The sequence below is a fragment of the Amaranthus tricolor genome, chromosome 5 (assembly GCF_026212465.1).
Source record: "Amaranthus tricolor cultivar Red isolate AtriRed21 chromosome 5, ASM2621246v1, whole genome shotgun sequence".
Taxonomy (NCBI): Eukaryota; Viridiplantae; Streptophyta; class Magnoliopsida; order Caryophyllales; family Amaranthaceae; genus Amaranthus; species Amaranthus tricolor.
In genome coordinates, this window is record NC_080051.1 from 27,711,228 (window position 1) to 27,720,906 (window position 9,679).

Sequence of the window (9,679 nt, forward strand, 5' to 3'; positions counted from 1 at the left end):
AATACCCACAACTATAATACAAAAATAAGGCCGCATCAACGTATCGCAATCGTATTATAAAGAGTCTTAAGTTTACCGCGACTGAAATATAAGCCGCATTAACCGTAAAATCATCCATATTAACCACATTATATATTTCACGACCATAATCGAAATCGTATTTTTACACCAGTATAATAAAACAAAAAAACAAATAAATTTGAAAAGGAAAAGCTACATTATACATACAATATGAAACTTGTCCCTTAGTGAAACATGCCAAGCTGTATTATCACTAAAGATAGATCCCACTTACTTTAACATTCATCATCCAACCTATCATTCAATTACCCCTCTTCTTTTCCCTTAAACTCCCCAAACAAATCATTAAATCCCTCCTATATTCCCTCTCCCTTTTCTTAGACACTTCATTTATTTCAGTTCCATAACCATTAAATGGCTTCCTTAAACCCCTTCATCACAATCATTTTCATAATAACTTCCACTTTTTCCTTTACTTCATCGCACAAAACACCATTTAAACTATCAACAATAGCATCTGAACCAACTGTATTACCAGATTCTCTCCCTCCTTCTCAATCCCCTGCATTATCCCCTGATATTACTCCTCTGTTTCCTACTCCTTCAACTACCACAAACCCACCTGCTGATTCTTCATTACCCATCATTCCTTCTAGTCCAAGTCCCCCTAATCCTGACTCTCTATCAACTCCTCATCCTGAATTCACCATTTCCCCAACCGCCGCCCCGCCCGAATCCTCTGCTCTTGCTTTCAAGCTCTCATTCTTGCTCAATCTTGCATTGCTGTTTCTGGGTTTTTTTATATGAATCAGGGGAGAATCTTAAATCTAGCTCAAACCCGATATCCATATTGAATTGTGTAATGTGTAACATAACACCCAGAAAAAACGGCAGTCGAATTGGTTCAGTACAGATGCAGTGATAATCCAGCTTGAGGTATTCTAATTGCTGGTGTGTTAGTGTCACTGACTCATTGTACCAGCAGAATTAAAAAAATTTTGATTCTTCTATCCCACTTTGTATTGTTTAGCTTATTACTTTTTATAAAGTTGGTATATAAGTATTAATAGATTTAATACTAGTGGCTTTGATATGATATGATTTGTCAACTTAATTATTGAATTTTGTATTACTATTATATATTGGTTACATAAACATATTACATATCATTTGGTTGTATGAGTATTTCACACATTGAGCAAATTCAAAATTTATTTTTGGTATTAGAACTAGTTTAGGCTTAAGTCCGTCTAGATTAGGATTCCTCGCTATTTTTGTTTGTTTGGTGAATAGTATTAAATGGTGGGGAATGATAATAAATAGTTGATGTAATTTTCGTAGGAATATCTCTTGATAAGTTAATGTTATTTTATTTTAACAATCTCATTTTCTTCACAATATATATTCATTTCATTGTATTATCATTTGAATATGTTGTATTAAGTGATAATGTAAGATTGTGAATGACATGATACATATGATCAAATTTTCATTATCATGACAAATGTGAAAGAGTTTTTTATGACTAAATTTTTATTATCATGGAAATGACATAATACATATCATGTAAGTTTACACTATAAATCATTTTCATTACCACCATTTAATACCGATTACCAAAACGACCCATTTAGGCATTTAGAGTAATTTCCTTACAAGGATGATGATGAACTTGAAATGAGTTGAAAGTAAGGGGAACAAATTTTTGATAATTTTGGTAGGAGTGGAAAAGATTAATGAATAATGGGGTTAATGGGTGGATACTTTAATGTAGTTTTCTGAAGGTGAATGATGGGGCAATAGTTGAGAATTGGGATCTTTTTAGTGCCAATTCAATGAAAAAAGGTTGGATCTTTTGTGTTTACTTTGTTAGTCTCCTCCAAAAAGTAGCTGATTAATAGGCTTTTTTCAAGTTTTAAAAACTATAAAGGGGTACAATAGGCATCTTTACTGTGAAGTCACAAGGACTTGGGGGAATATATAGGTAAATTAATAGGAGGCTTGAAGGCTGTAAGCCATGACCCATGAGATCTAATAAAATTGTTAGGTGTGACTTCACATCCTGTGATTTACCTAATATTTTCACATTTTGTCAAAAAAGTAATAATGCCAATAGTTGCTAGTAGGAAAATAGTTGAATTCTTCTAACTAATATCTCCTTGGTGTCACTGCCCCCAATGTAGTTAGGTGATTGCTACTTAGATGGAGTCTAAAGGGTTTAGGGAGGGTTGAATGGTAAAGATGATACTTTTACCAAAAGAGATAAGTAGTTTACGATCAGTGTGATAATGACGCTTGGTAGTGTTGACTATCACTAAAGTGGGATTACCTAGACTTACCTTGTAAATGATTAAATCAATGAGTTATTTTACTATAATTCTGGCTGAGCCAAATAGCTTCATTTGCTTGCTTTCGGCGCCAAGATTAAAAAATTGATTATAGTGGGTTAAAATAAGATGTACTTAAAAAAAAAGTTAATATAGAAAATAAAAGTGGTGGAATTATACCTCAAAATAAAAATAAGAAAAATATATTAATACAGATTATAATGAAAAATAAGGCAAATTGAGTGGGACAGGTGCGTAGTTTATTATCATCCATTCTATTTCATTACTTCAACTTCCTCAAGTCAATGTCACTTAAGCAAGGTACGTGGTGTCAAATATACACAATTTTACTTTTTTGTCTGTTGGTGATAACAAAGAGGTAGGGTACCTTTGGTGACAAACATCACCTACAACTTCACATAAAAAGTCCACATAATTTCATGAGTCATTTTAGTTTTGTTCATTGTAAATTAAAACCAAAGAACATTATATCAATATAAAACTCCTTTCATGTTTTTTTTTTTTTTTTTTTTTTTGATTTGTCCTATCCACTTGAAAGGAACATTATGAAATGGACATAAAAAAAATTACTCTATAGTAGTAGATTACTTCAAAAGGATGAATAATGGAATATAAATACTATAATACTTCATAACACAAATCAGCATGCAATACAGACTGCAGTAATATACAGAATACCATGACAAATTATACTATATTTTTGTATACTTTTAGGATAAATTATACAACTTAGATTTCAGACCATCTATGTCCGCAGAAACAAAACTGTGTTCTAGAAATACTAATATGTTCAAGAATGTCTGTTTTTACCTTTATAGAGCTACGATATTAGTCTGGTTACTAGATGTAAATTTAAATAATTTACCAAAATTCACAGCCTTAAACATATGAAAATCAGGTCTAGTGCTTTTCTTAGGTGAAATACTCACTAATGACTTCTTAAGAAACTTACTCTCCTCCCTAAGTAACTCCATGGCTGCACTTAACTGTCTAATCGCCTCGCGTTTCTCTTCATCTTTCTCCGCAAGAGCGTTCATCATTTTATTCTCCATAGCTACACTTACTTGCCTTATTTCCATATCTTTTTCCGCTAGTTCTTCCATTAGCTGCCTAATCGCGTCACTTTTCTCCTTATCTTTTACGATTGATTCATCTTTCAGTTGCACAGTCGCCTCTTTTTTCTCCGTATCCTTTCCTGTAAGCGCGTCTTTCAAGTGCCTAATCGCTTCTTGCTTCCCCTCATCTTCACATAGATGTGCATCCATTAGTTGCCTATTGCCCTCGTTTCTTTCTTGAAGTTTTTCGACTATTTCATCCTTCTGTTGCACAATAGCCTCTATTTTCTCCATACCCTTAACTATAAGCGCATCTTTCAAGTGCCTAATTGCTTCTTGCTTCTCCTCATCTTCACATATATGTGCATCCATTAGCTGCCTATTTCCCTCGCTTCTGTCTTGAAAATTTTCGACTATTTCATTATTCTGTTGCACAATAGCCTCTTTTTCCTCCATATTTTTTCCTGTAAGCGCGTTTTTCAAGTGCCTAATCACTTCTTGCTTCTCTTCGTCTCCACCTATCTTTGCTCTTCTCATTTCTTCTCTCAGTTTTACAATTTCATTTTCTAAATACCTATTTTTAGTATGCTCATCTTCAAACTTCTCCCTTATATAACTTACCTCATCCACTTTCTTCTTAAATTCTTCCTTCTGATACATCATCTCAACCTTCATATTCTCGATCTCATCCTTCAACTTCGTAACCTCATCAAATGACACCAAGAATTCATTATTTTCCTTCACCACAACTACCAAATCATCATCCCAAATAACATCCATTTCTTTCCTCAGCTCCTTAAGATCACCGATGTTAATCGATAACTGCGTCACTAGCTCCTCTTTCTCCTCCTCCATTCGCCTTATAATCTTCATTTGAATCTCATTCTCTTCTCTCAATTCATCCAATTTTTCCCTCAACATCATCAACTCATCATAACTTGCCCCACATTCAGCACCCGACTTAACAACCTCCTCTCCATCCTGCTCAATTTGTGCACCATCCTCTTCTTGTTCCGGATCATCTACCTCAGACTCAGCTACCTCTTCGTAACTGTAGGTTGCCTCAGTGAAACTATCAAACGATTTCACAGAGTTCATGGACTCAAGCACGTACACACATTCCTCGTTTGGCAAAGAAAGGGAGGGACTCAAAGCGGACTTAACACGAACAGCTCGATCACTCTTAAGTAGATCATATCGTTCTGCTAATGATCTGTGTGCGCGATAAAAGTCTTCGACCATGCTAATAAGTTCAGGCCTTTTCTTGTAATACATCTCCGCTCGTTGTGCAAATGAATCTGCATCCTCTTCAATCAGCTTCAACATTGTTTTTGTCTTTTCATTAAGTTCTGCCATTATATGTGACACATTAAATCATAAGAGTAGCCAAGCTTAGAGCTTATTTTTTTCATATGTAGTTCTATTCTACAACATAGCAATACAATCAATACATAAGTAAAACGATATCAAACACATGTGAGTACATGAGTGGTTATCTTACAAAAAACTAAATCATGACAAATCTTAACAATTTAAAGCAGAAATGCTCTTTTGTCGTCGAGGCATTACGTAAATTAAAGTAAGAGCTTTTTAAATATAGCATAGAGAGGTGTTCGTTCGGGTCATCAGATCGGTTTAAAATCGGGTTTAAGACCACATTAATTTTTACGTAATTTTAAATTCAATTAGAAGTCGGGTCAAGTCAGATTCAATTATAAGGTCGGGTAAATATTTCGTTATCGGGTTTGTTTTGAACAACCTGATAGGTAGCTTACCCAAAAAAACTACATATCGGGTTATCGGGCCAATCAATATACTCCAAATCAACATCATTTGATCATTTAATTTTAGTCGATACAAATCAAACTTGCAAATTGCTTTTGAACTTTTTATTTCTCTATGATCTATGATTTAACCAAAAATAATTTGTCAAACCTCATTAAATTTTATTTTTTTCATTAAATACAATTATGAAATAAAATCTTTAATGGGATGTTCACATTGTTCTAATTTCTAGTCATATTCAAGTGATTTGTCATTTGATTTTATTACTTGATCAAATACATTCAATTTAATTTAGTTTAGCAATGGGGCATTCGAAAGAGGGTCATTTTACTGAACCTTCAACAAGATCAATAAGAAATAACTCAAAAACATTACTTATTTATCGTGTCGCACTTAGTAATTCTCTATTCTGTCTCATTAAGAATGCTACATTTAAATTCAAAATCTAACGTAGAGAACATAATTATCCCTGTATTATACTGTACAGCACAAAGAACCACTTGCTCATTTAGAAGTGATAACATCAAAAAGTGCAACAACATGCAAAGCAAACAAAAGGAGTGGCCCACTTAATGGGGTACTGCTATCCTTGTTCAAAAGCATATATGCAAGACAATTCCATGTTAAATCATCCAAATTTGAGAAAGAAAAGGCCAACCCACGTCATTTTTTATATGGCTCTATTCAATTTGTCTAGTTGTTCATTCGGATCGATTTTGGGTTACGTGTTTCGAGTCGATTTAAAATTGATTATTGTGTCCACATTAATTTTTACGTAATATTAAATTCATTTTAAAGTCGTGTTAAATTGTCTGTTTTGAACACCTCTAAATTTTCTCATACTACACTTGTTTCTAAGATATTGTACTAATAACAATTGGCACAAGCATTAAAAAATCAATAGAAATCACTCAATTGTTCGTGTAATCGTATAGGAACAAAAGTGAGCAAATAAAAAATGGAAAATTCTACATGATAGCATTCAGTTTTCATAAAACGTCAATGGTAGTATTTTTGTACGATTTTTCCACATAGTAGCATTCAGTTTATGCACTTTCTAACTGTTGTAGCATTTTCTGTTAAATTCTTGTTAATTTCCGTTTAATCCATCATTTTGTATAATTTTTTCACATGGTAGCATTCAGTTTTTGCTCTCAAATGTTTAATTCACCATTTTAGCTTTTAATTTACCGATTAATTTATCAACGCCCTTAAATGTTGTAACAATTTTATTTTTAATCAAATTATTGGCGTTACAAAGTTCAAAAGATGCATTACAAACACTAATAAAGAATTCAAAATGCACATTTTATAAGCTCAAAAGGTACATTCCAAGCACTTATACATATCTACTTAATTGTTACAGCATTTAAGGGCATTGATAAATTAATCGGTGAATTAAAAGTTAAAATGGTGAATTAAACATTTGAGAGCAAAAACTGAATGCTACCATGTGAAAAAATTATACAAAATGATGAATTAAACGGAAATTAACAAGAACTTAACAGAAAATGCTATGACAGTTAGATAGTGCATAAACTAAATGCTACTATGTGGAAAAATCTTATAAAAATGCTACCACTGGCGTTTTATGAAAACTAGATGTAATTATGTGAAATTTCCCTAAAAGAATATATATAGATAAAAATTTGAGAAAGTAATAGACACATAAGTTAAAATATAAATATTGTAAAATTAAAGAGACTTGACCAAAATTAAAAAAATTATCAATCTGTGACGAATTGAGGAAGAACTAGTTTCATTAGTCATTAGAAAGTCAACACAATTTGAATTCACAAGTGAACAAATTTTAAATTCTTCAACGGTCGACTTCACTTTTTTCTTCCACACTTTAGTCTCTTTTCAGTTTCCACTAAGGATTATGAACGTGACACATTGATTGTGAAATCAACATTAATTGTGCCATTAACATTAATTGTCTTATTCAATATCGTAAACTTTGATTATTTTCCATAAATGAACACAAATCATAATTATCCATTAAGAAATTAATCACATCTAATGAGGTGAATTCAATATTGATTGATCATATTCTTTTATTCTATTCTATTATTGCAGAATAAGATAAAAAGAGAAGAATTAGGTGAGAATCGAATTTAAAATCTTATCTGATAAAAAGATGTAGATAAGACTCCATTTTATAACTACTAAATTTGAAGACGCCATAAATTAGAGGTTTTCATTAAAAATAATATATGTAGGTGATTAAAGTAATAAAATAAATTAAACTTGCATAGACTATTTATTCCCACCCTTTTTATTATAATATTGACTATTTGTTCTTGTTTAGCTTTATAAATTTATTCATCAAAATTTTAAAAATCAAAGAAATTAATTTCCCAAATTTTATTCTCAACAATTGCAACACAAAATCTTTCATTTATCAAGTGGAGGGTATTAATATGCCTTCTTTTCATCCTTTTTAAGACTTTATCTTAGAGGAGACTCTTAGCGATGATGATGAAAAGCTTTCACCAAGTCAAAACAAATAAATTTGAATACCAACTTAATTTGTAAATCCTACACGAGTTTTTTATATTTAAATTTGCTTACATTCTACATCTTCAAACTCAATTAGTACGATATTTGAATAAACAGAGACTTAAAAGTCCAACACTCCACAATAACTACAGAAAAATTATACATTCTTGAAATTAAACCCCAGAAAAATATAGAAGCATTCAATTAAATTAGTAATATAATCAAAGTTAATTTCTTTTTCCCAAAACAAAAGGAAAAAAAAAAAGGAAAGAGAGAAAAACCTGTAAGAGTAGATTCAAGCCAAGGAGAACACTTAGAAGAGTTGTAACTATCAAACCACCAACAATGGGATTGACTCTTTGTCTCCATTTTTTTTCTCTTCTTCTTTTTCCTCAAATTTCATCATCAACAAAAATAAAAAAAACCCTAATTAGCATCAATTCCTCAAACAAAACTCATCGAAAATCATTTTTTTATCAGCTCTGATATACCGCTCATAAAAACTATGATAAGAGTAGGGAAAATAAAAGACGACAAACCATACGCATAAAGTATGTGGAAGATTTATCAAAATAAACAATAATCAAAGATATAAAGCATTAAACATAAATTAAAACAAAACCCAAAAAAATTAAACAAAAACCCAGAAAAACACAGGAAATTAAGAACCTGAATTTGAATTTGTTAAGTGCAAAAAGAGTGTTCTTGATTGAATATTCTTGTTTTTATCTGTCTATTTTTCTTACCTGTTGAATGCAGGTTGTGTTGTAATGGTTTGAGTAATGAGAGTTGAGAGATTTAAATTGTGAGTGCACAGTTAACAAGAAACAATAGTCTTCATTATCTTAAATATTTTGTCAATTTTCCATTTTCCAACTTTTTTAGCCAATGAAAATTTAACACGTATTACTATAGGAGCCTGACTCTTTTGAAATCTAACGGGATTCTTATTATTTTATTATTTTTTCTTAATTTCTTTAATATCTTACCTTTTTAATTATATTTGATGGAATTTTTTTTAATTTATACGGTGACTCACGCAAAGAAATGGCTAGATGATAATGGAAGTTAGAATTTCAAAATTTTTTGTGAGACATGGTTTTTTTGAGAGATTATTTTTGATTGGATTGAACTTGAGTAGTCATCATCATTATTATATTTAATGTATCCCGTTCATAAAAAACTATGGTTGGGTCTAGAGAGGAAATAAAGACGATAGCTCATACTCATAGAGTAGAGTGCAGTCAAAGAGTCTCTCGGCTCGAGAAACGTCTCTCATAAAGTCTATTAGGAGATTGGCTTTTGAAAATAATTCAAGACCTTATTTATATTTTTCTCTACTTAGGGTAGGATATGATAAATGAGAAAAACATTAAAAAGTGCATATAATGGATGGAGGTATTTGGCAAACTAATTTAACCAGCTGATTTTATTAACTGTTTTGACAACCAGATTTTAAATTTGTTATAAGTAGTTTGTTCAAAAATAGTTTATTCATAACAATAAGTTGTTTCAACCTATTAATTTATTAAACATGAGCATTAGATGGTTTCAGGGTCGGTCTAGTGAGGGAGCGAAGTGGGCCTGTGCCCAGGGCCCATGTAACACCCCTGAATTTTCAACCCCTTAAACGAAACTAAAATTGTGAAGGACGGGAAGAAATTTGGGTGTTACATAAAAAGAAAAGGAAAAGAATTTAGATAAATGTTAAAGATTAACTTTAAAAAGGTGGAGTGAAAATTTCGGCAGCATCTCTGCTAAAACTCGAACATGTGGTAGAGCAATTAGCATAATAAAAAAACATTAAACTAATCTAAGGCATCATTGCTTGTAAAATCTCACACCACAACGGAATGATTCATTGCCGGCTTCTTAGATTAACATGCCAAGCATGGATCGTGGTTCCAATGTCAACACTTGCGTTTTAAAATGACTTAACTCTTTAGAACCATATGAAGTTATAAATTA

At 31.6% G+C, this 9,679-nt stretch overlaps 2 protein-coding genes across 4 annotated transcripts; one reads left to right on the forward strand and one right to left on the reverse strand.

Moving 5' to 3' along the window:
* Nucleotides 1-315: 315 nt before the first annotated feature.
* On the forward strand, nt 316-1,143 carry LOC130812662 (classical arabinogalactan protein 26-like). Its single transcript, XM_057678214.1, has one exon. It carries the CDS (start codon nt 436-438, stop codon nt 826-828), a length of 393 nt encoding a protein of 130 aa, XP_057534197.1. The 5' UTR covers nt 316-435; the 3' UTR covers nt 829-1,143.
* A 1,857-nt stretch (nt 1,144-3,000) lies between these two features.
* On the reverse strand, nt 3,001-8,612 carry LOC130812661 (protein NETWORKED 4B). Of its 3 annotated transcripts, none has more exons than XM_057678212.1 (3): nt 8,458-8,612; nt 7,993-8,095; nt 3,001-4,773 (listed from the first exon to the last, which is right to left on the reverse strand). In XM_057678212.1, exons 2-3 carry the CDS (start codon nt 8,078-8,080, stop codon nt 3,182-3,184), a joined length of 1,680 nt encoding a protein of 559 aa, XP_057534195.1. In that variant the 5' UTR covers nt 8,081-8,095; nt 8,458-8,612; the 3' UTR covers nt 3,001-3,181. The 3 variants fall into 3 exon arrangements, with proteins under 3 accessions (XP_057534195.1, XP_057534194.1, XP_057534196.1); XM_057678211.1 differs by having other exon boundaries at nt 8,381-8,612; XM_057678213.1 differs by having other exon boundaries at nt 7,993-8,102; nt 8,458-8,476.
* Nucleotides 8,613-9,679: the final 1,067 nt, after the last annotated feature.